Source organism: Callorhinchus milii, unplaced genomic scaffold (genome assembly GCF_018977255.1).
Source record: "Callorhinchus milii isolate IMCB2004 unplaced genomic scaffold, IMCB_Cmil_1.0 Scaffold8, whole genome shotgun sequence".
Lineage (NCBI taxonomy): Eukaryota > Metazoa > Chordata > Chondrichthyes > Chimaeriformes > Callorhinchidae > Callorhinchus > Callorhinchus milii.
The window spans coordinates 10123542-10151340 of record NW_024704749.1 but is presented as its reverse complement, the minus strand read 5'-3'; the positions used below and the strand labels follow the sequence as shown (position 1 = coordinate 10151340).

At 45.2% G+C, this 27799-nt stretch overlaps 1 protein-coding gene across 1 annotated transcript; it reads right to left on the bottom strand.

Moving 5' to 3' along the window:
• Positions 1-1337: 1337 nt before the first annotated feature.
• naa25 (N-alpha-acetyltransferase 25, NatB auxiliary subunit) lies at positions 1338-27343 on the bottom strand. The gene is made up of 24 exons (XM_007901899.2): positions 27253-27343; positions 18210-18295; positions 17601-17739; positions 17310-17428; positions 16594-16668; positions 14659-14766; positions 14268-14346; positions 13697-13808; positions 13422-13511; positions 12788-12960; positions 12252-12364; positions 11182-11389; positions 10894-10983; positions 10578-10758; positions 10019-10118; positions 9121-9272; positions 7542-7667; positions 7040-7283; positions 6361-6484; positions 6129-6194; positions 5507-5604; positions 4228-4338; positions 3610-3753; positions 1338-2019 (listed from the first exon to the last, which is right to left on the bottom strand). Exons 1-24 carry the CDS (start codon positions 27308-27310, stop codon positions 1897-1899), a joined length of 2919 nt encoding a protein of 972 aa, XP_007900090.1. The 5' UTR covers positions 27311-27343; the 3' UTR covers positions 1338-1896.
• Positions 27344-27799: the final 456 nt, after the last annotated feature.

Sequence of the window (27799 nt, the reverse complement as noted above, 5' to 3'; positions counted from 1 at the left end):
CAGATGTTGGGTAATGTTAAGTGATCATTCAGATAGTGAGTGCTAGTAGCCTGCATGTGTCACAGTTTGAACCCAATCCTGTCCTCACCTGACATCTGTTCAATGTGCACTTTCCGGCAATGCATCTTAAAAGTCTCCTCAGACCAATCAACCTCCTGAAACCAACGGGAAATAAATGAACGGTTATCAGACGCCTGTGCCCTTTCATTGCAAAGTGCTATATCAAATGCAAGGACTTTACAGTATATTCTGTGAAGCGCTTGGAGACGTCTCGAAAAGATGTGATAAGGTGCTGTATCAAATCCAAGGATTATTACATTATTGAACGACTAGACCAAGGGGCAGGGACTGAGCTGATCCTTACCTGGATAACACTTTGCGGTACTGACGATAGTTCCTAGTTTGGTATCGGGTGGGGAAGGGGGAAAGAGAGGAGAAAGGGTTGATCCCATCCCATGTCCAGGACCTGCTGCTGCAGGACGAGAGCGGCAACAAGCACGGAAAATGACCCAGAGGTCAGTAAACCAGCGACACACAGGCCTCTGCAACATTCAGAGGCATCTTAACAGCACAATCGGGTCTGTGCTCCAGATTACCCTCAGAACTTCTCCCCATGAGGATGGTACCAGGAATGAGGGACTTCAGTTACGCGGAGAGGCTCGAGAAGCTGGGATTATTCTTGGAGCAGTGAAGGCTAAGAGGAGACTTAATAGAAGTTTTCAAAATGATGAGGGGATTCAATAGGATGAACAAAGAGAAACCATTTCCGCTGGCGGGTGGGTCAGGAAATAGTTGTTAAAAGAAACAGAAGGGAGGAGGCACTGAGAATTTTTTTTCACAGCAAATTGTTCAGATCTGGAATGCGTTGCCTGAAAGGCTGGTGGAAGCCGATTCGATAACAACTTTCAAGAGAGAAGCAGATAATTATTTGGGGAGGACAAGTTTGCAGGGCTGTGGGGAGAGAGAGCGGGGGAGAGTGGGGTTGATTTGGATAACTCTTTTCAAAGAGCCGGCACAGACACAATGGGCCGAATGTCCTCCTCCTGCGCTGTAATAATTCTATCACCGTCACAAAGGCCACGGTACAGTTCCACACTGCCTGGTATTAACTCACTCAAGTATCCTCCTCACGTGTGAGCAGGCAGGCAATTTGACCATAAAAATGGAACCAAAATTGAGCCCTGATTTCCCCCCAAATCAATCCCACTCCCCCACCCTTGCCCCCCCACCATCCATCCATCCAACCACATCCACCTCCTGATTAGGAGCAGAAAGCCTGGCTGATAAGACAACACATTTTATACGTCAATAAAAACCACAAATAAACAAACCACAGGGAACGTACAATACTCGTTTATCGGAGCCTGTACACACACTATCTCTCTCTCTCTCTCTCTCTCTCTCGCACACACACACACTTGTTGTACATCCCACAAAATCAAACCTCAGTCCAGCGTGGGTGCGTTCCACTTGAATACGGAGGAGAAGAACACACAGTCCAAACTTTCACTTGACGTTTCCAAGTCCCGAGTAACGACTGACTGACTGGCGTATCATGCACTTGAGCTACGCAAAAAAAAAAAAATGCAAACAGATTCTAAAAAATATTGCCACCTTGTCTGAGAGAAGGCCTCGAAACGCCAGGGTTTATGTACAGAATTTATTCATGTTTTTATTCTAAAAATTCACTTTAAATTCTTTGTCGCAAGGTCCTTCATGCTCTCTTGGTGAATACGCTGGATCAGCTGGAAGGGGGGGGGGGAAGGAAGGCGTCACAGAACATGATGCAGTGTTTCTGTGCTGTCCTTCTCAGGTCTCTCCCTCCCTCCCGCACACACACCCCACCCTCACCCACCCTCCCCCCACTTCACTCCCACTCCTCCTCCGCTCAGATTATTAGATTTTCAGGGATTTGACAGTGTCCAGTCGTTTCCGCAGCAGGTCGCTGGTCTCCTGTAAAGACCGCTGGTAGCTGCTCTGGATCTTCCCCCGCACTATCCGCAAGAATGTCTGGTCGCCCTGGAACAAGAAACAAAACGCTTTGTTTCGTAACCTCTTCCACTTCAGCCTCGGATGAGAAATAATCACTATCTTTACTACCAAAGCAGCAGCTCTGGACACAGAGAGAGAGAGAGAGAACATATTCAGCTTTTTTCCACATCACTAGTGCAGTTCTGTCTTTTCAGTGACGACAGTTACTCGTGGATGTTTGTTTTGCATGAAAGCAGATCCAACCAACCAAACAGTTGAGGGCCCTGTTCTAGTGTCGTTTACAGGCTTCAGAGCTGCTCTCTCTCTCTCGCAGAATAAGGTTTGTGGCAGAGAATTCCACATTCCCAGCACAAGCTGCTCAAATTAACAGAAATCCTAATTCAACTTCAACATTCGAGGTTATCACTCAACCCACGACCGTTTGTGGGGACGCTGCTGTGCACAATTGCCCGATGCGTTTTGCCCACAAAATACGCAGTCGATTCACTTCACGATATATTCTGCGAAGGGCTTTGAGACGTCTCAATGACGTGATAAGGCGCTGCATCAAATGGAAATGGCTGTTCTTCAGTTGAATGTGTGGAAGCATTGAGTGCTCTCTATGTGTTTTGGACAGTGGGCATGAAAATGGAGCCCCAGCTGGCAGGAAGGAGTTACTGAGCCAAATAGCAACGGCTCCAGATCAAGCTCTTAGGCCGTGACCAACTGTGTCAGATGACTATGATCCAACGAGGCCGGGCTCACAAACACCCCCTAATCTGTCTTTCCAGCACGCACTCACCACCATCAAACCTTACCGAGTGAACACAGTTTAGCGCTGATGAAGAGAGTGCTCTTTTCTCAAGCGAAGAGACGAGAGGGATTAGATTAACTGGCCCACGTAGAGAAGTGCAGACGTGGACCAATGGCTGGTCCCTGTACCGTAATCTGTGATTCTATGGCTACCTTATCTGTGCATCAACGGACCACAGCTTCTAAAAGCACTGGCAGAGAGTCAAGCAGAAAGGCGTTCTGCCTCAAGGCTTCTCCAAGCATTGTTCTCACTGCGAGCTGGTGTTTGTTTACTCACACGGTTCCAACTTGAAATAATAATGCAGACAGGCTTTGACCATTACAATCAAAAACACTGCGACAATGGTTTAAACTCCCCAAAACATTCGACCATGTGAAGCTACTGTCAAGACAGCGTGGATTTAAACTCTTTGCTCATTAAAAAATATATATTTAGAGCTGCAGGTAGCACTGATGATGTAGGGCAGTGGTGGCCAACATTTATGGAGATGGGCCAATGCAGACGTGGACAGAATGGTTTACACAAACCAATCTTCAAGGTTGGTAAACAAAATACATTTTCTTGATTGAATCTTTCTTGATTTACACCATGAATCAAAAGAAAAAAAACCCTGAAAATACGCTACCAATCAAACTTGCCAAGACTTGTGCAAATATTCGGAGGTCCACTTCCCTCCCATGGGCCACTATTATTATTATTATGTTAGAAAAAATGAAGGGTGTGTGCAATTGCCTGTTGCATTTCCTTGACAAAATACAGTCCATCCACTTTGCAATATATTCGGTGGAGTTCTCCAACAGCAAATTGCTCTATTCAATTCATACCTCGATGCCTGAAGCCTCCAGGGTCAACTCATTGAATTTCAGTGCAGCCAGAGTCTCCTCCAAACCCTTCAGGTGCTCGAGAATGTCAGATAGGAAGGTCTGCAACCTGGCCACGTAGTCTTGGAAGCTGCTGAAAACTGTCGGCTGTGGAAATAAATATTAAGAGACCTTGAAAACAAAGCCAGCATTTAAAAATGAAGATCATTTCATCCTCTCCCTCCTCTACCTCCAAAAAAGTCCCCAGTTAATAATAATAATAATTCTTGCATTTGATATAGCGCCTTATCGCGTCATTGAAACGTCTCAAAGCGTTTCGTAAAATATCCTATAAAGTGAATTGACCGTACAGTTTGTGTCGGCGAAACACAGCAGTCAATTGCGCACAGTGAGCAGTGTCCCACATTTTGAAAAATATTGGTTTGAAGGCTGATCAGCTTCCAAACCGAGACTGAATTGAAGGCAATGATAACAAGCCTAAGAACACTCAGATCTTTTGTGTGAGAACTCGAGGGATCAGGTAAGCTAAGTAAACGGATTCCTTCAGCAAATTACTTGCAGGAATTTAGAAGTTATTTTCCTCGCTTCCTTCAAGCACTCGTGCCCCTCTCATATCCTTACCATTGTAACATTGATATCCTTTTTTTTCTTCTTTTTCTTCTGTATACTTGACTTTAGCGGCCGCAGTATGTTACCACAGTAATACGATACCCACAGGATGATGCAAACAGTCTGATAAAGCAAAAACATTACTATTAGTCAACAAAAACCTCTCATCTTCCTGTGCTGCTGTGCTCAGCAGCGAGTTACTGACCTGACTGCCAGCAGTGTTAATAATAAATAATAATTCTTGCATTTGATAGAGCGCTTTTCACATCTTCTCGACGTCTCAAAGCGCTTCACAGAATAGACTGTAAAGTGAATTGACCTTATATTTGTGGGCGAAACACAAATATGGTGTGGTATATTTGCCGGCAGCCAATTGCACACAAACAGTCGTGGATTGAAAATGACCAATTTATTATTGTTTTTGGAGGGATTATTATTAGGTGTGGAGTAAGGAAACTTGCCCATGGTTTTGCCCTGCCTGGAATTGAACCCAGGTGTCTCGCTTGCAAGGCGAGTGCTCTAACCACTGAGCTGCAGGACTCCCAAGTCCTGTAAAATATTGTTAACAATGTTAAATACATTGGACACATAGTTTTGCCCATAGAATAGAATTCATTAAACACAGACAAATCACATTTCATAACAAGAGGCAAAAAAAAGGACCATCAACAAAACAACACATTGACATAAGTCCTTCACCACGGGGTAGCATCTCAGAGTGCTGAACAACACCGGAATCTGACGCTGACGCTGAGCCGGGGAGAAATTTTTAAAGATTTTTCTAAATGTGGGACACTGCTGTGCGCAATTGGCTACCGCGTTTCGCCCACTATACGGTCAATTCACTTCACAATATATTCTGTGAAACAGTCGAAGAGGAAGAGGTGCGAGCAAAGAGGAGAAAGGCGGAGAATATTGAGGCAGGGAGTTCCAGAGGTTTGGGACACAGTGACTGAAAGTATGGGCACTGACGGTGGAGTGGAGGAGATGAGGGACGTGCAGAAGACCGGCAATGGTTGGGCGGAAGGGGCAGACGGAGGAGTTGGCTGTGAGCAGGTTTGAGGAGGTAAGTGGGTGTTAGGGCACAAAGTGATTTGTAGGTGAGCGTGAGGATCTTGAAACTGATGAGTCTGCAACAGGGAATTTGGGACTATACAAAGTCCTGAAATTCAATGTCAAACTACTTTTTAATTATACTTTAAAAAAACAGAAATGGCAAAGATTTCAAACCACACCAAAGGAAACGTTTTTTTTTTAAAGAAAAACCATAGCTAGCACAGCGAGCACTTACCTCGACTAAAAAGACTAAGTATTCTAAAAGTTCCGGTCTAGATTTGCACTCCGTTTCTTTAGTTTCCAATAAATTCCCTTTACATTTATTGAATATCTCTAAAGGGGAAAAAGAGAACAGATTACAAACACTCGGCCACCAACACTGCAGAGCAATGCTCTTGTTTTATACAGCAGATCAGGGCTTGGTTAGACCTCAGAGAGCGAACCCATCACAAGACAAAATAACATTTGCACAGTGTCTTTCACGTCGAGAGGACGTCCCAACCCTAAGTGAGGAGCTGTTGAATAAACCTACCAGCCACCATCAGAGACTAGTCGCACAGCACCAGAGGCCTGAAATTCCTCACGGTCTCAGCTTTAAGATGACAGTCCCACAACTTAAGATCGCCGAATTTCAAAACTTCTTAATTCCATCTTCAATTAATTACCGAGAAAAAACAATTTACCAAATGAACCAATTTCCGGTTTCTCATCCTGTTCACACTGAGCTCCGTCAATCGGTGCTAACACAACCTACGCCCCTCAGCAACAAACGGTTTCAAAACAGAATCACGACTTGAAAAGTACAAAACTGCTAGAAAGTGCAACGTTGGGAACATTCGCAGGCAACTCAGTCTTACCTTGTAATTGTTCTAATAATGATTTAAAACTCTCTGCTATCCTCTCCTGGATGTCCTGCGTTTCCTCTGGAAAAGGAAAATAAACATGAGTGACGTTCACAACACAGGCGGATGGCTACCCTTTGAGCCATCATGTTTGTGTTGGAATCAAGAGCTGGAATCAGTTCCCAGACCCGTTTCCTTGGCACAGACATTGCGCAGAAGGTTTCACCACCAGACTGAAGGTCCTTACCCAATCCATTGATGTCAAGCTCGTACACGCTGCTAGCCAGGTGGAAAGCACTGATCTGACACCGGCAGCTGCCGCTCTCCATGTAGGCTGACAGGCGGGTTGGAGGAGGTCTCTGGAGTAGATGCTGTGGATGGCACAGGATCAAAGATTAGTCACAGCAAGAACTTCATTTATATATCGGCCCTCACACAGGATAGCGTCCCGGAGCACTTGTCTCTTCACAAGTCACACTAATCTCTTCAACAACATCTCAAACCTGCCAGGGCCAAAATTCATGTTGGGTTGGAAAGGTCTCGTGAGCTGGTGTCGTTTATTATAGTTATTGCATTTGATAAAGCGCTATTTATCCTGTCATTGAGATGCCTCAAAGCGCTTCACAGAATATACTATAAAGTGGAGTGACTGTATTTCGTGGGTGAACACGGGAGTTCCCTGTAGGCACAGTTTATGCCACGAGATGCTTGCAAGATACCACTTTCCTGAGAGATTTTCCAACCCATTTGGTTGAGTTATTCTCGGGGGAGTTATTCTCAAAGCAACTGCTCCTAGTTTTTAAATCTTACCAGTAGATTTACGCAGGATAAGAGTCCTTTCTGCAAACATTTCAGATAAAGTGACAATTCTTACAGACCCAGCCACGTTGGAGCTGCCAGCCCAGCCTGTGACTCAAGTACCTTACCTGAATAGGCTGCCCCACACTCTTCTTCCCAGTCTGTATTGCACCTTCCAGCTGCTGAATTAACAGCTGGAGAGTGTCTGTCCGGGAGGCCACTCCATTCTCCGCCGTCTTTTTGGAATTCTTGGTCTCTGCTCCGTGGCTGCCGGTAGCCAGGGTGCCGACTAGCCGCAGCGTGAGCGAGCGAATCCTCAACCACGTCATCTCCTCCTTCATCGAGATCTGCCTCTCCTCCTCGGACATCTCCCTGGTTCAAATTTCATATGAAAACAATGCTATAGAACAACGGAGGCTCTTTAAGCCAACTGCACCCCAAGACTCTGGAACACTCGTTCCAAAGCTTCGGGGCGTAGTGGCTGAGAGCGCAGCCACCAACGGTGGAGCGGAGGGGCTGAGGGACGAGCAGGAGGCCAGAGACAGCCGAGCGGAGACAGCGGGTAGTGGAGTGGGGAAGAAAGCAGGTCAGGAAGGTATGGAGGGGCTGTGGCATGAAGCATCTTTTTACCTTTCGCTTGGATCCCAGCTAAAGTGGACCGTCAAATCCCGGTTGTCCCGAAGTTCATCCCACGGAATATCATCGTCTTCCGGACATAAACCCATGGATTTTATACTTTCCTCCAGACCGTTCGTTCTGCCAGAGTTAAAAGAGATTACTAAAGGTGCAGCGATTAGGTCTTTCTGAAAAATACAACGTGCATTAAATTGGGGGAGAAATGGCACCTGATTGTAAAGGTTTAAATAAAATTAAACTAATATCAACAAATGCCAGCAACCATTTTAACAAACATCCCACTTTTGTTTTCTAACAGCTACCAAAATGCTTAGTTCCGGAGTCAGTTGCTTGAATAGACACCCAGTGTATAAAAAGAATATTCTGTAGATTGACAGCTGATATAGAGTTCAAATCTAGAATGTCATTAACATTCATTATAGGAACAGCCCAATGCACCAGGTTATTAGATCGTTAGATGTACATTTTCAATTTCCCCCTTTCCTCCATTCATATTTTTTTCATAGGGCCTTGAGACATCCTCCTGAGGTGAATGGCGCTGTACAAATGTAATTTGTTGGTGTAGTTCCAATTATTCCTCTCCTTCTTGAACATCCCATTGAACCGGCATCGATGGCCTTCGCTGGCCGTGGCTTTCACATTCCCTTATGTGGGAAGGAATGTTCTCGCCTCTAACCGGTTTAGCTCTGATTCTTTTGGAATCCTCTAACATAGGGAAGAGTCACCAACAGGAGCGAACAGCTTGTAATTACCTAAAGCCCTTCATGTAGGATAATGTCCCTGAGAGTTTCACAGGGATAATCTGTCACACAGCAAATTTTTTTGCGAGCGAGGCGGTGGCTAGTCAGGACTAGAAACCAGGTGTGCCAAGCTTCCAATGAGTGTATGTCCACAGAATAACCCCCAGCTATAACCTGGGAGGGGACAAAAATTGTAACAGGATTTCCATGTTTTAACCCAGGGCAAGTATATCCATTCCCAGGTTGGATGCTCAAAGCACTGCACATCCATTTCCTAAACGGCAAGGAAGGAATCCGATGCCAACAGAGTTTTAGTCAAGATTGTCCAATGTGGTCAGACCACACATTTTATGGGGCTAGCAATGTTGACAGTGCACTGGACAGTCAGGGTAATGGAGAGATGGAATGACCGCATTCTCTTGGTACTATAAACGAGACAGCTCAAGTAGCGGATTTACTCTCCCTGCAAGTGTAGCCTGTACCTTCCACAGCGCTACACCACATTCCCTAAAGGAATCTCACACGCAGCGTGGAGACCAAGCGTGCAGTGCACCTCCGCTGGGTAACGAAAGCAGGTCAGCCTGCCACTCGGAAACAGAAACGAATGGGCTAAAAATAACCAGAAAGCAATTGAGGGCATATAAATAGCCTTAAAAGAAGTGCACTTTCTACTTTGAACAACGTAGGATGGAGAACAGCGGTGTTCTCATGGAATTTCACACGTAAGAGGGTTGGCTGGGTGGCTCGATCGTGATTAGACTCGTAAACATTTAAACCAGTGAAATGGAGCGCGGTTTCACAGCTATGATACCAGACAGTACAGCTGCACGTACGTATTCGCTTCAAAGAAGAGGTCTAACAGCATACGTTCAATGCGGACTTGTGCAAAGTGCAGAGAGTTGTTTAGCCTGTTCCGGAAAGCGATGAACTCCGGAATCTTCTCAAATGCACCATATTTGTATGCTTGGATGATATATTCAGAGGTCTGGAAAAACAAGGGGCGGGATATTACAGCGGCAATTAGAGGGCTCTCACGAGAAGCAATACATCATCAAGAAGGAGTATTGTGTTCAACGGTTACAAAGAGAAATGGCTACAGGAAAATAATAGTTTAATTTAACACAGTGCCGTGAAATTGTGGGTGGGGGGAGAGAGATCATATGATGCCAGGACAGATTTGAGGATTTTAGCACCAGCTGATCTCCAAGATTATGTTAATTCTAATGACTCGGTTTAATTAAAATGAATTAAACATAAAACTAAATAAATTACTTCTCAGTTGTATTTATTGGGCTGTTTAATCCACAATTATTTCCCTCGTGGTTGGGGGGGGGGGCAAGGGATGGTTAACAATAGATTAGTAGAAAGAGGAGTCACACACACACACGTACCCCGGTAAGATAAAATAAACTACATTTAATCTTCGCTGAGCTCTCTGGTCTCAGATGGGACAGATTTTCACAAGGAAAGAGAAAAATGTTCCCACGCACAACTGTGATCAAGGTAAGCCCACCTCCCTTCCTCCCCCACAGCCACATTCACCCACAAGAAGAGAAGACAAACACCATTTTAAACCTCCAACTCTCCATCTTCCCAATTGGAACAATTTTTAAAAAAAACATATAAGTCACAATGCCTTAACAAAGTACCCAGCGTGTTGTCTATTGTAGATCATGTACACAGAGGTAGGTCGTGGAGCTCTTGAGCCCCTCGAGCCTGGGCCACACTTACATCTTTCTGGTTAGAGTGGAAGAACCTGAGTGTGAAGTTACATGCTTGGGAGGCAGCAGCGAGGTGGCCCAGTGGCTCCGAATATCGAGTCAGCAGGTACCTGCCAATCAAACAGAGCCGCCACTCATCACAATCACAGACACCACCGACTTCTCTGACCACCACACAGCCACCACCCACCTACGCCCCTCCATCCACCCACTCCGCCCACCTCCAAAACAACGACAGCAACCATAATAATCCTTGCATTGGATATAGAGCCTTGACACGTCATCGAAATGTCTCAAAGAGCTTCATAAGATTTACTATAAAGCGATGTGAATGTGTATTTTTTGGCGATTTCCAGTTCTAGGGATGATAATAATAATAGTCCTTACATTTGGTACAATGCCCTTCACGTCGGGAGGACATCCCAAAGGGTTATTGTAAAGTGCAGGGACTATGGATTTACAGGTGAGCGTGGCAGCCAATAATAATAACGTTCCACAAACAGCCATGAAGTGAGTGACCAATTTGATACGAGTGATACACCTGAGCTGGAGATTACTACAGTACCCACCCGATGGTATCGTGCTGCACGTGCTTGGCGTCGAGGCTGGTGTAAAGGTCCACGACCGGCTCGAAGGTTCCCAGGAGACAGTAGATCCGAATGAGCAGCAGCTTGAACTGGGCACTGGAGGGACTGTGGGAGAGGGTCTCCTCCAAGAGGGCCAGAGACCGCCAAAGTGGCCACTCCTCACCTACAGGAAACAGATCACAGATGCATCATAACAATGTCATGTAGCAGCCAACTGATCGAACGAGGTGCATCGAGATCAATCAGCACGGCACCAGTATCTGATAAATCGTGGTACGGTATTGAGAAAGCAACTGACCTGATTCGTTCCAGATATCGAGGAGAACATGCACTGCCAAGAGGCAATAGTTATCAGAGAACTGCAACTCAGTCTTCAAGCACGACTTCCCTGTTAAACAAAAGCACTTCAATCAGGAAACAATTCGACGTGCAAACTGGAGCTGCCTTGGAAGGGAATGGAGCACGAGAAATAAACCTCGAGCGAAGAGCTACCGGGATTAGTTTTGAGCGTTGATATCTGGGGTGGAGCACGGCTCAAAGCCGAACAGTACAAAGCTTTGGGTTTCTGGAGCGAGTGGCAACTCACCGAAATCCAGGCCATGCTTGTATCTGTGCAGTAGCTCCTGAACCAGTGCCAGTCGCTGAGCCTGATCCATGTTCTGCTGAAGACCCAACAGTCTGGAAAACTGGATCACAAACATGTGCCTCTGCATGGCTTTGATGTCGGCCGGTAGTGCGAGGCTGCCCTCTTCTGGTACTGACAGAGGTACCACTTCTAGGAGTTTATTAATAAACTGCAGAGAATACAAGGAAATGAGAATTAAGCTTTCCCCCCACCCCCGACTCTTTTCCTTACATTTCTTTGAACAGAGTTCGGGGAAAGGCAGGAGAATGGGATGACACGATTGCATTTTCAAAGAGACACACGCAGGCTTTTTTCTCTACTTGAGCCATCCAGTCTCTCCTGCTTGCTCCCCATTAATCTTTTCTGCACACAGTCTAAACGTACTCTCCTGCTTACTCCCTATCACCCTTTAAACATTTCTTTCCAGCATCTATCCAGTTCAATTCAATCCAACTTTGAAAGGATTCGTAGACTCTTGATTCAATAATACCTTGTGGTGGAGAATTACAATCTGATTGAGCTGTTCAAAATATCACACGCCTCTTACTAGACGCGGTGTTGTTACACTGGTGTTTCTCCCCCCAACACAAACCAATCTGTTCCCAATGCTCGCTCCCCATTCCCTTTCACATTCACCTTTTAAGTGTCTAATTAATCCCTTTTAAAGAAAGTGATGAAGGAGCAGTTTCGCAGGTTCCTCTTTCTGATGGGAGAAACTAGCTCCCTCCCTCTTTCTCTCTCTCTCTCCCTCCAGCCACAATAATGTGTCCATTGTTTTTGACAATAAATAAAAGGATCTTCGGGCAGTCTAATAAATAGAACAAACCAAATCAAACAAGAGGTTGGCTGCAGTCCCAGATACTCAGCACGCAGTTCTGCTCAAATACTCTTGTAGACACAATGCTTCAACACCAGCTTATGTGCAAATTAAAACATCCTGGGTGATCATGCTGGTTGGATGCTGAGGCCACCAAGTGTATGAGCTACGTGTGTCACAGACTGGAGCGATTCTGCAGGCCTCCTAGTCTCACCTGCGTGTGCCGTTCTGGTGACAGGAGGTCGGCGAAGATCCTGAGGTCGGAGTAACAGCATGGCCTGTCCCCAAACCGTTCAAAATAATGGAACATCAGATCCTCCGGGATCCCTGCAGGCGAGGAGGGAAAGAGAGAGAATGAGAGCTCGCCCACGGAGGTACAAGAGCTACACAGAACCAAATTTACACAGCCCAACTTTCTGCAATATTTAAAAACATTCCATAATCCTTGCATTTGATACAGCTTCTTATCATGTTGTCGAGACGTCTCAAAGCTCTTCACTGGATATGTATTTTGTGGGCGATCCAGCTGATCAAGCTGCAGCTCCAGACGCTGGTTGCCTTCCAGTACAAGTTGACCCTCTTTACCTCCACCTAATCACCTCCCTCCCAGAAGATGGGAGTTTGAGTTTCATGGTTTGAGTCTCCATGTTACAACCAAAGGTCTGTGGCAACATGGCAATAATAGAAACAATAAAGGTCACTATATAATAAACAAGCTTGATTTAATCTCCTATGGCGTTAACGACTCACCTAGTTTATGTTCATCATTGGTGCCTCTCTGTTTCAGTCGCCTGATCAGCTCGAGTTTGGCCAAGTACGGTCCCCTCAGGCACCGTGATCCCTTTGGCTCCTCGTTCAGGACCCTCTCTTCTACAAAAGCAATGGCTTCCTGTATATCCCAAGTGACTGGACCTTCCAGAGAGCTGCGAAGGGTGGAGGACAGTTATTCACCACCTGTACCGTACTCAACAAACAGTCAACAATATCTGACTTGAGTGTTGGGCGTTGCGGTATTAACTATAAGGAGTAAATTACAGGGAAATGGCCACGTAGATGGGACTGAAAGGATTACTCTTTCAAAAAGAGCCAACTCAGACACAATGGCTGAATAGCTTTCTGGTGTACTGTAAATATTTATGGTTCTAATTGCAAAAGGATATAAGAATTATAGTCACGTTTTATAGCTCAGTTAAAAAAGCTTTTAAATAAACAATAGTGTCATATTGTAAGGCAGTATTTCAAAGAGGTGATTCAGAACTGAGTTAGTGTTTACTGCTACAAAGACATGAAATACTGACCTATTTGAGCATTAAGCACTCTTGCTTTTATACTTCAGTATTTGGACGCGATGGAGAATGTTTAGAAGCGTTATTAAAGTACTTACTGTTCGCCCTCTGCAGGGGGAGTCCAGCCCTCATCAATCAGGTGGAAGAGGGAGTCGAAGAAAGACAAGTAAAACTGCCAGTCGTCAGGGCTAGAAGAGAACCACAGAACAGCAGTGAGTATTGCCAGCAAGCGTACAATGGAGAATCACATTGTTATAACATACTTACAGCTGCAATATACACCTGTACGGTGGAACAAGCAGGCTACCCCTGCCCTCGGGTGTATTTACAGTGCTCATACCTCTCCCAGTTAAACAAGTGAAGACCTGCTCACTTTTTCAGTAACAGTTTCCTCGACAGGGAATTGCATTCAGGCCACTTGACCAGTTTCTTGTACAGCACCATGCACTTCATCTCTCGGCTCTGGAGCTCGCTCGTCAGTTTCTCTGAGGAGACAAACAATGCAAATCAATGCGATGCTAAACCTTTCAATCCAACCATCCGTCCAAGAGATAGGAAAATCCCGTTGCCTCCGATTGACTGGCTGCGGCCTCCTGATTGTCCCTTGTGCCTTCAGTTCCACCATTGGTGGCCGCGCTTTCACCCACTACACCCCAAAACTCTGGAACACTCTCCCTCAATCACCCCGACTTGCCCCTCCTTCCCTATCTTCAGGTCACACCTGAAGACCTCTCTCTTCAATCGTGTTTACGGTCACCTCCCCTCACGACTCGGTGTCGTGCTCTGCCACTGTCAAGATCTGGGATGCTACTCTCTGCGAGTAAATGCAAGCTGTTGTTTTTGGTGATAACACTGGGCATCTCAAAGCACAAGTCTAACCGGGGAGAGAAGAAATACAATAACGATCCTCCAGGGAATTGTCAAAATTCTGGATTTGTAATTACCTCCCAGCTTTCCGCGAATAACCTCCAGAGCCTCCTGGTCCTTCCTAAGTCGTTCAAGAATCATTAGATACAGCTGTACCTGCCAACAAAAGACACAGCACATTGGACACACAGCCTGGAGGACCTGGGCCACACACACACACACACCAACATTTCACACTCAAGGCCTGAAGAGATTCTGCCTCAACTTTAGGACTTGAATCAAGGAGAACAATTGAGGAGGTGCCTTTTGGGGCCAGTTCAGCTCCAAGAACAGACTCCCTAGATTCACGCAGGAGCCAGTTAAAAGAAAAGGAATTGTTGCCGATTTCTCCCCTGCTCCCATTCTATTCATTCTGGATCTGTAACAAAAAAATACAAGTTGCCACTCCGAACAACTCCATTTCTCTACCTCAGCTTCCGCCTCAATCTTGTCTTCTTTCACCATCTTTTCCACCATGCGCTGGGCCAAGGGGAGAAACATCGTCTTTGATAGTTTTTCATCTTGCTCTGAGATGGACTGCGGAAAATCACAAAGAGTTATTTCCAAACAATCGTTGTAGATTAGTCAGTCAAGAACACATCAATCAATACTGCATATTCCGTATAAAATCAGCACCAAAGACCCTTTTTTAAATTGTGTACAATACGCTCAAACACTTTGGCTCCAGGTTTTTGTGCAACATGTACAGATACACGGAGCAGGCAAACTCACTGTGGACGTTATTTAATGATTAGTAACCGCCACGTCCACTGGATGGAAACCTAACAGTGAGTTTGCCTGCTTCCTGTATCTGTAAATGTTGCACAAAAACCTGGGGCACACAGTACCCATTCAAGCAACAAGTTTTGGAACCAATCCCAGGCCAGATGCTTTGCAGATTTCTACCCGTCGTAATTAGACCATCAGCTTCCGAACAACAATAATTAAAATGGAAGAGAGTCAGGAAGGAGCCCAGGGCTATGATACAGGAACGCTGGATTCTCAAACAAGAAAAGCAAAGTTTGAACTCCACCCTTAGTTAGCACTCATTTACAGAGATCTGGTTCTTAAAATAAATGCTATATTCAGGCAGACAGGCAGAGCTTTATCAGGCAGGGCTGAATGGGAAACAACATCTAAAGGGAATACTTGTTGTAGCAGCAATTCACTTATACGGAGACACTTTTACACAATACCTGGAACTCACATCCGGCACAAGGTCACTCCAGGGACCTCTGTGACCCCCCCCCCCCCCCAATACTATGAATCTCTCTGCCTCAATCTCTGAAGCTTGCCTCCTACCCTCCTGTCTTCAGATCAGACCTGAAGACCTTCCTGTTTGACCCGGCCTACGGCCACCCGCCACCCCCTCTCCCTGGCTCAGTGCCAAGCTCCACCACTGCTAAGCACTCTGAGACCATACCTCACACGAAAGGTGCTGTATAACTGCAAATTGTTATTGGCCCATTACAAGGAAGAGCGAAAACAAGGGAACAGTTATTTAAAATTATTTCCAATGAGGAGGTAAATAAATTGGATTGTGGTGTCATGTTTCTCAGCTGTAGCACTTCAAAGAGGCATTTTAGTGTACAGAGTGTATGAGGAGTCCAGGTCAATTTATTTTTGAACCATTTATTCAAAACTAATCTCATTATACAGAATCCATTTAGCTGCACAACAGCTTAGCAAATGGTCTGCCTGATGCAGATTAACTGGAGCTTGCCTGCCTCCGCAATACAGGGATCTGCAGAGTTGTCTGGCAAATGGGATTCAATTGATAAAAGAAACTGCTTTAGAGTGAAGGACTGTGTGTTGTGCTTACTGCTATTTTGTTGGTGCATACACAAGGGAGAGGGGAACAGAGGGGTGAAGCCTCATGTAGAATATAAACGCTGGCATGGACTAGTTGGGCTGAATGGCCGGTTTCCATGCTGCAATGTCCTATATGAGGGTGGTCCAACCTTTTGGCTGCTGAAGGCCGGATACTGGATTTGGGACATGTCCGTGGGCCACACGCAATATCTTAACCTGATTGATCAGTCCTGTTGTCGAACATAGCGTGGGCCCCTGGTGACCGTTTTCCTGATTGGTTCAGGGCCTGCGTGATGCCTATATTTGCTCGTAGGGCAATGAAGTCCAGTGCCTTGGGACGTCCTCCCGACGTAAAGGGCGCTATACAAATGTAATCTTGTTGTTATTGTTGTTGAAGTTGGAAATGGTCCGTGGGCCAGATTAAATCATCCCGGGGGCCTGATGCGGGCCACCAGTTGGACCACCTTGTCTCTCCGGTGTGATTGTATACAATATTCAGCATTGTTGGTGGTGGCTGTCAGGTCACGTTCAAGGCTTCCACCCATTGCTTACCTGCATCACCAGACTCATCACCGACCAGAAATAATATGGATTCTTCGGAACAATCTTGTAAAGTGCCATGCCAGCCTAAAAACAGCAGAACATTTCACTCGTCTCTAATAGCACACTACAAACCGCAACACTGCACAGTGACATTGCCAAGACCCCTTCCGACACAGAATTCCAACGTGTGCTGAATTATTCCAGACTCAGAGGTGCGAAGCTTCACAGTCCAGCATTAAAATTATTTTATCTGAAAATGTAAGATTGTGAAGAAATTTGGAAAATTCTTACATTCAATCTAAATTTGGGACTTATTACGAGAAGTTATGATGGAGTTTTAAATTGAAAATCTGGTGTTATATATATTATATATGTATTACACACACACATTATATATATATTATAAAAAGAAGAGAATGCAGCTCTTTCCTCAATATTCATCAATAGAGAGCATAAACTGGCCACTTAACTGGAGGGGTGGCATGAGAACCAAACTCAATCCTGCCTTTAATTGACTGTTAACGCACACATAAGTCACTCGGATGAAGAGGGACAGAAGGGAAGATTAAAATAATTGACATTTTGATCTGTCACAGGATATAGTGCACACAAATCCACAGATGACAGCTCCTTGCACACTTAATACAAGATAGGCAATAGTGTTGTCTCCTGTCATTTCACTCTGAATTTTCAAAGAATAGTTTAAAAAGCAATGCAAACTGTACCTGTTGCATTTTCTTGTATTCTCCAACCCTAGCGTATGCCATAAAGAGGTGTGAGTGGTACTCCTCACTGCTCGGGACTTTTCTCACTGCAGCCTCATACAGTTTGGTGACCAGCTCAGCTGCAAAAGAGGGGCACAAGCAAATGAAGTCATGGATTGCGGACAGCCAACTGTTTACAATACTATACATCCAGAGGCAGAAACCTACACAATGTCATCCCTTCCCTCTTTAAACCTTCCCCCAGCCTAAACCTAACCCTAGCCTAACACCCCACCACCCCCGAGAACTTACGTCTGTGCATCTCACGGTACAGGATAGTGAGAGCCTGCAAGGAGTTGTCATCTGTGGGTTCGAGTGCAGCTACTTCCTGTGCCAGAGAAAACGCCTCATCCTGTTTTCCCGTCCGCTGCAGCCCAATGGCCTTCAGAACCTGTTGGAGCAGAACGCACAATGAGCTAGCTCTGTAAGCTGCGATATTTTCAATCCTTTGGAAAGTTAGGAAAACCTGAAATGATCTTTGTTTTCCTACAATAATCCTTGATTTAGTGCCTTATCACATCGTTGAGAAATTTCAAAGCGCTTCACGGAATATATTGTAAAGTGTATTGACAGTGTATCTTGTGGTTGAAATGCTGTCCCACAAACAGTCGTGGACTAACAACCGGTTCCTACTTACTGCTAGGTAAACAGAGACAAGGGAGTAAGGAAACTTGCCTAGGGTTTTGCCCTGCCTGGGAAACGAACCCGGATCCTCTCGCTTGCGAGGCAAATCCGCTAACCCCTATGCTACGGGGCTCCACAATAGACTCCTGTTAACGGCATTACACTCTAGTTATACAGTGGGCTGTGCAATCAGTCATAGACCCCACTCCATTTAGAACTGCTATTTCTTTCTCTTACCTTTGCACAGTGAAGATCTCTGTGTTTCTTGAGCAGCTTGTCAGCCTGCTGTATCGCCATCTTATTATTGCCATTGTCCAGGTAATCTGTACAACAAGTAAAGAGACATCAACCTATTGCCCGCCAGTTTTGAGGGGAAAAAAAATCAGTGTGCTATAATAACAATAATCTTTGCATTTGATATAGCGTCTCATCACGAGACGTCTCAAAGCCCTTCACAGAATATACTGTAAAGTGAATTGACTGTATATATTTTGTGGGCGAAACGCAGCAGCCAATTGCGCACAGTCGTGTCCCACAAGTCTTGATGGATTGCCTGACCAAATTATTATTATTTTTTTCTGAAGGGATTATTATCCCCGCAAAAGTGATCTACAAATCGACTAACAACCGGGTGTCTGCTTACTGCCAGGTAAACAGAGGAGTAAGGAAACTTGCCTAATGTTTTGCCCCGATTGGGAATCGAACCCAGGTCCTCTCGCTTGCGAGACGAGTGCTTTAACCAATATGCTGCAGGATTGCACAATTGGATTGGAATGTAAATGAATTGGCTAACTTTCCCTTGTTGCCCTTGGTATATAGCTCCACAAGGGACAGTTCAGTTTTCACATTGTCGCAGGCAAAGATCCACTTACAGGACCAGCTGTCGTACCATTGAACGTGATGGTTAACAAGAAGCTCTCAATCTCCTGCAGAACCAGTGATAATAATAATAATAATAATCCTTGCATTTGATATAGCGCTTTTCACGTCGGGAGGACGTCCCAAAGCAGGTCAGGGCGAAACCTTGGGCAAGTTTCCTTACTCCACACAGAGCCTAATAATAATCCCTCCAAAAAAAACAAAAACAATAATAAATTGGTCATTTTCAATCCACGACTGTTTGTGGGACATTGCTGTGCGCAATTGGCTGCCGCGTTCGCCCACAAATATACAGTCAATTCACTTTACAGTATATTCTGTGAAGCGCTTTGGGACGTCCTCCTGACGTGAAAAGCGCTATATCAAATGCAAGGATTATTATCATTATTATAAAGTGCTTCACAGAACACACTGTAAAGTGAATTGACTGTATATTTGTGGGCGAACGCGGCAGCCAATTGCGCACAGCAATGTCCCATAAACAGTTGTAGATTGAAAATGACCAAATTAACTATTATTTTTGGTTTTGGAGGGATTATTATTAGGCTCTGTGTGGAGTAAGGAAACTTGCCCAAGGTTTCGCCCTCTGCCTGGAGTTGAACTCAGGTCTCTCACCTGCAACCACTAACCACTGAGCTGCAGGACTCCACAGTCTATCTATCTTGTGTTGGAATGAAGCCACTGTAAAGGTTTCAGCTCAGTGGGCCACATCCACACCCCTCACCCACTGACTCTAGGAAAAAGAGGCCAAAACACAACCTCAGTTAGCAACTACCGAGATGATCCATCATTTGCTCCGATTCAAACACAACATGAACAGCTGCTGGAACAACTGATTGACTCACAACCTCAGATTCCTGTCAGGTTACAAGCCAAAACATTCCTCCCCTTCCACTCAAGTCCTATCCTTATCCAGCACACGTAGTCAACTCAAATTTAATTATTTGGTACACCTACTTGTCAGTACAGACGGAGAAGCTCCAATCTACCCATTTAAACCTGAGATTTAAAGCTGGAAAATGGAGTATAGTCTTGGGTCAGAGTATCACCCAGATAATCTCCTTCAGTTAGAGATCTGGTGATCAGTGAAAGCCCAAAATATAGAAGCTTCAGCACAGAGAAAGCCATTTGGCTCATTATGGTTCTGTGTAATGCTCGCTCCCCACTGCAGCTACTTTAATGGCCTTCAGGAGCAGAAAACTTGGTTGATATTCCCATCCCTAGGACAGAGGCAATTTGAACCTTGCCAAGAATTACACTTCCTCGCACTCCCTCTCCCTCTTGTGCAAACATACCCCACACCTGCTCACCAGTGCCCCACGATGGGACAGCAGAGATTGGAAAATATACATATATAGGGTTACATTATTGACTTACAGACATATTGACACACCACTCCGGGCTCAAACACATTCTTAATGTGTTCCCTCAACGCCCATTAAAAACCTTCACTACATACCACAGCATATAATTTTTTCTTTAACATTCAGAAAGGACATGCCACCCCCCATTAGTATTACGAACTAACCAACAAACTCTCCCAAGAAACATTCTCTGCTGTTCCATATCTAAAACAATAACTTTATTCGAATAGCACCTTTCACACAGGAAAATATCTGAAAACACAAAAATTAACAAGTTCCAGATGGCCAAAGTACGAAAAACCCATCTTCGATAAAGCCTGACATTCAGTCCCCATCTGACAATCAATGTCCAGACTCACACATAAATAATAGATAAGTAAACTGGGTAAGGGGGCAGCGAAGGAAGTACTAGAAGGCAGCAAGTACCCATTAAACTGTACCCAATCAGCAGTCACTATCTACACTACCAAATGAGCTGAAAACAATGAAAAACTCCAATCCCTTTCTTTCGAATCCATTTAAAACAAAAAAAATCCAATCTGAATAATGACATGACACACGAGAAAAGCATTTTACAAATTCCAAAACCTTTTCAACAAAGGGGAATGTTTACATTGCCGAGGCTTTGCCAAACACCAGCTTGACAAGGCACTAACCCCATATACAGTTCAGCCAAAAGTCAGAATTGCACAATTCCCCAATGTAACAGAAAACCGCTTACAGCAGTTAGCATTTACCCCCTGAACTTGCTTAATACTAATAATGCTTGCACTTGATACAGCGCTTTATCATGTCGTTGACACGTCTCAAAGAATATACTGTAAAATGGATTGACCGTGTACTTTGTGGGCGAAACGCGCCAGCCGATTGTGCACAGCAGTAGCCCACGAAACAAGTCGTGGATTGAGTGACCAATTTTTTTTAAAAAGGGATTATTATAATACAATAATATAACAACATTAAGCTAAGCTCACTCTTTCATCCATCTTGGCGGCTGCAAAAATAAATGTCAGGGTAAATGTTAGGGCCTGTCCAAAATATTTCTTGAGGATAGAATTTTGTTTGGTCTTGAATTTAGTAATCTTTATATGTGCAAACCAGTATACTTTCAAGAGAAGAACAAAAACACTGACACAATGAGAATGTATTGTCTTTACAACAGACAATATGAATGACTTTTCCCCTATCCAATTCAGTTTCTTTCTTGGTCTTCCTGTATAAAATCTTCCAAAGATCCCACAACTGGAATACATCTTTCTCCACTTAGTTTCTGCTTTGCCGGTTACTTAGAAACTGCTCTACGATTTTATGGTCTGAAATAGACCACTGTGAAAATTCTGATTTAACAGGAATTTGGGCATCTGTTGTGAGACAGTCAGGAGAGTTATAATAAGAATCCTTGCATTAAATATAACCCCTTATAATGTTGAAACAAGAATGTGCATCACAAAGTTTATCTATAAAATGTATTGACTGTTCAACTGCAGGCAAATGAGGCATCTAATAAGCACACAGTTATCCCAGGAGAAACTCTTCAAATGCCAATGGGGCTTTAATGTTTACCTGAAGAGATAGATGGCACCACAGTTTAACATCTCATTCAAAGAACAGCATCTCCAACAACGCAACAACATTAGAGCGTCTCAGAGCGCCATTGCACTGCAGTGTCAGCCTAGAACAGATTATGAGCTCAAAGTCCTGACATCGACCCCCTGACTGAGGCAGTGGCACCAACTGACACCTCAGGGTTGCAATCCCGATCCCATACGATAATGGCGCTCCTGAAATCCCGGGATTTATAGAAGAGAATCCCAGGATTTAGGGATTGTGTTAAAAAATATTTTAAAAGCTGCAGGAAAGTCGCTTTCTGCCAATTGCTGCATTGTTTTCCCTCTCTCTATTGTGCCCTTCCCCCCAACACACACACAGACCCACAAACCTCTCATTAGTGTTTTTCTGTTTGTGTTACGGTCATCTGTTTTGCTGTCAGTGTTTCACTTCTCGCTTTCCATCAGTTTTCTCTCCTGCATGTCACTGTCTCTCTTCCTCTCCCTCTTTATTTGACATTCTTTCTCCCACTACCCCTATATGTGCCAAAGACCCTCTTTCGGTTTCTCTGTGAATGTATGTCTTGGTCTCGGTGCCATCTCTCCCTCTCTTTGTGTCATTACCATCTTTTCAGTACTTCTGTGTTATCTCCCCCGTTTGTCTCTACATACATATCATACATACTGTGTGTGTGTGATTGCAATCCCTATTGACACCTTTATTTCCCCTACCCCACCACCACCTCAAAATGGGGTAAAACAGTCTGTTGTCACTTTCACAGAATAATACTAAATTGGGTGAGTTATCAAAGGGTGACTGATCTCACAGCATGAAATTAATAGCTTCAAGAGAGCAGTAAGGGATAAAATTAACGAGTTATCAGTGGTGGAAATTCATCTTCCATCACAAACCTCTCTGAATTAATAGCTTCAAGTGATCGATTTTCTCAACCATTATTTAGATATGGCCTGACTACACAGCTATCACGGTGAAGAAAAGGTGCAAACTTTCTTCTCCTACCTCTACTCTTAAGAGCCTAGGATAAGATAGTGGGTGGTACAATGCAGTTGATTACTTATTTCACTTCTAGTAACTGGATATGAAATCACCCTAGATTGATGTAATAAATACCTTCCCTGCCAGTTGTAAATCTTATGTGAAACATCAATGTACTTAAGTTTGCAATTCTTATTCAAGAGGTGCCATAATTTTATCTGATTAAATAAAATCTCAGTCCTTCACAGGATTTACTGTAAGGTGCAGTGATACGTATTTTGTAGGCAAACATGACAGCCAATTTACCCCCAGCAATATTTCATGAACTGCCTTAAAATGAATGACCAATTTTATAATAATAACCCTTTATAAGCCTTGCATTTGACATACTATCCTATAACGTCAATATCGCGTCTTAAAGCGCTTCACGGGATATACTGTAAAGTGCATTGACTAATTTGCGGGTGAATCATAGCAGCAAGTTACGCACAGCTATTGCCCCACAAACAGCCATGGAGTGAGTGACCAATTTTATTTGGAGGATTTGAATAATGCCATGGGATCTTTAACTTCCACCTGAACAGGCAGACTGGACCTCGGTTTAATATCTCATCCAAGGATGGCATCTCCAACAATGTAGTGCAACCCCAGCACTGTATTGAGTCTCAGCTCAGACTATGTGAGTTCAATGTCCTGACCCGGGGTTTGAATTTACAACCTTCTGACTCCAAGGCAAGAGTGATACCACTGAACCAGGCTGACATTCTGTTTTGTTATGGGAAATGGAAGTACAGTATGAAAGTAACACGGCAGATCGCGGCTCAGGGAATACCGCTGGGAGAGAGCAGCTAATAATGCTATAGTGTGCGCCCTAACTTTTAAACAGCCTGTTGACACTTGATGTCCAGGGTCACACATCAAAAGTGGCCACGTTATTGGTGGGCTCCAGGCACCCAGACAACTCGAGTCAGCGACTTCAAGGAAGTGTCAAATATTTTAAAATGTGATGACCTCCCCAATGGTGAGCACATAAATAATCTAAGCTCCACTATGTACACCACTCCACACCCCCAACACCAGCATAAATAACAGGAACATGCCCTGTGGAAACTCATGGAATTGAAGGTCTGTAGGACAAACAATATACACTAACACTGCAACAGTCAATGTTCCCTTTAAGAAGATCCTGCACCAAAATTGTTAGCAAAGAGATGACAGAAATAGTAGGCTGCAGAAGCAGCAGCTGACAGACATTATTACACAGTAAAATCACACCAAGTTTTGCCAACAAGCTAAAATCACACTCACAGAACCAAATACAAACGCAGATTTTTGACTCCCTTCCGCCCACCTCAGGTTTGCAAAAAGCTTACAGATGCCGAACTTGGTTATGTTTTAGCACGATGCAGTGACCGGAACTAAGAGTTAAATGAGAAATACATTCAATGTTCCATCGGACGATTACACTCCTGGCAACATTAGTCCATTGATAAATTCATACAAGAGGAAGAAGGGAATAATAATAATCCTTACATTGGATATAACACTTTTCACTTTGGTAGGACATCCCAAAGCGCTTCACAGAATACACTGTAAAGTGCAGTGTCTTGCAGGAAAGGGGTATGGGGAAGGCGATTAGCAGGAAGGAGGCTCATGTGTAGTATAAACACCAGCATGGGCTAGTTTCTATGCTATAATGTTCCATGTCCTTTTTGATTCTATTTAATTCACTCATCATAGTCGAGAGCTAATTTAGAACCATGGAGTAGTAGGTCAGCTACCCACCTTCGCTTCTTAAGAAATGGCATATAAAGTTTAAAAGAAAGCTGTTGCCCACGTTTTTGCAGCTATAGTGCAGCACTATTGGCAGGCTTTTGCTAATACAGAACAGTATCGGAAAAAGGAAAGAGCATGGTGAACTCAATACGATTGCCTTACTTAAACAACGATTTGCATTTATGTAGGGCTTTCACATCAGGACATAGTCGCTTGACACAGCTGACTGCGAGACCCAGGGTTGGGGGTCAGACTGGTATTCTGTTGTACAATACGTACAGTGTGATTTACAGCTATGATCCTTGATGGGTGAGCTTTTAGACCCATTTCCCCCCATTCTCTGGAAAACATTGAGCAATAACAGCTTGAATTTGTAGAGGATCCCCCAAATTGGATACGTTCGCGGCACGCTTCACAATCACAGGATCGAAGGCTGAGCAATGGAATGGGGAAGGGGGAGGTGACTATAGGTGAGCTGGAATAGGTAAGTGTTTAGGTGGGGTTTAAAGACAGGATACAATAGGGGCTGGTGGAATTGTGGGAGGGATATCTGAACAGATTAAAGAATGGTTAGGAAACTGAATCCAAATGGTACGAGATAAGGATATCTTCTCAGGCTGGAAAGAGGTGTTCCACAGGGATCTGTGTAAGAATCATATACCATATAATAGACTAATAACCCTTGCATTTGATATAGAGCTCTATCATGTCTTCGAGACGTCTCAAAGCACTTCACAGAAAATATACTGTGGAGTGATTGTCTGTATATTTCCTGAGACATTTAGTAGGGACCTAATAGAAGTGTTTAAAATTATAAAAGGGTTCGACAATGTTAACATAAATAGACTGTTTGGGCTGGTTGGGATGTCTGTAACTCAGGGAACACAAGTATAAGATAGTGACTTGGGGATCTAAAAGAAATTTAATAGGAATTATTAGAGGTGTGAGGCTGACCGAAGCCACGCACGATCGAAAAGGAAGGTCCTGAGATGGGCCTTAAAGGATGCAAGATAGAGGATAAGGTTGAGGTGCTCCAGGATGGAGTTCCAGAGGGTGGGTGCAGAAAGGTCCGACTGCCGATGGTGGAGCAAGCAGGGCGGGGGACCTCGGGCAGTCAGGGGACATGGAGCAGGCCAGGGCCTGCAGACCGAAGGAGACAGGTTGGTAATAGGTTGCAGAGTAGGATGGAGCAAGACCGTGGAGGGCTTTAAAGATGAGGACAAGGATCTTGAACTCAATAATAAATTCTGAATAAGGTGGAGGGAAAGAGTTGGGAAGTACGGCGAGCAGGGAGATAGCATTGTCAAGCCTGAACGTAATTAAAGTGTGGGTGAGGGTTTCAGCAACCTGAAGGGAGAGATAGTGGTGGAGGAAGCAATTTTGTGGAGTTGGAGAAAGACAGAACAGGTGAAACCGGGTTAAACCTGGAACCCCCTGATGCCTATGGTTTAGTTTCACAGTTGCAGTGATTTTATTTAACTGGTGAACTTCAGGGAAGAAAAAAAAAACCTGCAAGTTTTATCCAGTATTCATTAAGATTCCCGAGAGAAGAACAGAAAAAATGAAGGCAATAGTTGAAGTTAAATTCAGCTCTTTTAATCAACAGCCACGATATTTTTTTTTAAAAATAAAATACTTGTTGGGTCGGACATACCTAACTAAACTCTGCAAAAATAGCCACTAAAAAGGAAGTATTAAAGCACTCTCCATAAATTCCTGAAACCATACCATAAAAGGTGACCATAAACTGCAGCGACAGGGGGTACATAACATCACCACAAACATCCCCCGCGCACACGAACCGATGAATTAGTACGTTACAAATAAAAAAAAAGCTCAAGTTATTTTGTTGTCTGGCAAACCTAAACGGCCAAGAGAACACCAGCCACACCCCCCGCCACGGAAGAAGACTCTTTAAGTTGGTGAACTATTTGCACTGAAGATACCTCCCCCCCCCACCCCGACCCCAAGACAAATAAGACTAAAATGAATGTGGATTTTAATGATCCCTCACACTCCTTCCTCGCAAAGTGTGACCTTCTGTGAACATCCAGTAGCTGGTGCAGGGCTCTGCTGAGGCTGCTCGGTGCCTTTTTGCGGGGAGGGGGGGTAGGGGGGTAGGGTAGGGGAGGGAGGGGGAAGCAGCTAAACCGCCCTGTGAGGCCCGGCGGACTCTTGAGGCAAAAAGCGACGGCATTAGGGACACGGAGGGGGGGAGAGAGGAGAGAGAGAGAGAGCAGAGCCCTTCCCGCTCCAACATCTCCGACATGTTTGTCACAAACGGGACTGATGCCTCAAAGCCCATCCGCAGACTCCCTCCCTCCGTCCCTCCCTCCCTGAGCTTCTCTTGCCCCCCCCCCCCACCCACCCACCCAGTTTATTCTCCACCGGTGATTGCACCCTGTCTGCCCCGACCCCGCGCCGCTCCTCATCTCATCACCCAGACCGGAGCAATTCAACTCAATTCAATTCAGAAGCGCCGACCCGGAGCCGCCAGCCGCCAGCCGCGGGCTCGGCGCGTAAATCGAGCCCGAGGCTGCGCTCGCGGCCTAGGCGTCGGGGGAGGGGGGGGGTCAGCCGCCCGCGCGCGCGCGAGAGGGAGGGCAGCGGGGGCCGCCCGCCTCGAACCCGGGGCCCCCGGCTGCCGGGGCGCGGGCGAGCGGCGCGCTGGCGGCGGTTGCGCGGCGGGCCCGCGGGGGGAGGGGGGGCTCCGTTACCGTAGATGGGGCGCAGCCTCCTGTCATTCGGGTCCTGCACATGGCTACGCGCCGCCATGATAGCGCTCCGCTTGGTTTGCACATGCGCACAGCCACCGGGGTGGCGGGCGGGCGGGCGGGGGGGGAGGGAGGAAGGGGGCGGTCTGCGCGCGCATCCAGCCGTCCGCCCCCCCACTCCCTCCCCCCGCGTGCGCATGCGCACGGCTGCCCAGCTTTAATCCTCTCAGTCAAGGTTATGACACGAAGCGGACAGTCACTTCACTCGGCCCCACGACATGCGCAGTCGGTTCGGTTCACGGTGTATTCCGTGAAGCACTTTGAGGCGCCTGGAAGACGCGATAAGGCCCCGAGGCCGCTGTATTTCACATTGCGAGGATGAGTGTTGCGGTCGTATTCGTAAGGGGTTGCGTTCAGCACACGGGGAGGGAGAGACATCAAAGAAGGAAAATGTCCAAATCTCATCTGGACAAAAAAAAAAGCAATCATCATAACAGTAATAATACTACGCCCCTGTAGCGCGGTGGTCAGCGCACTCGCCTCGTCAAGC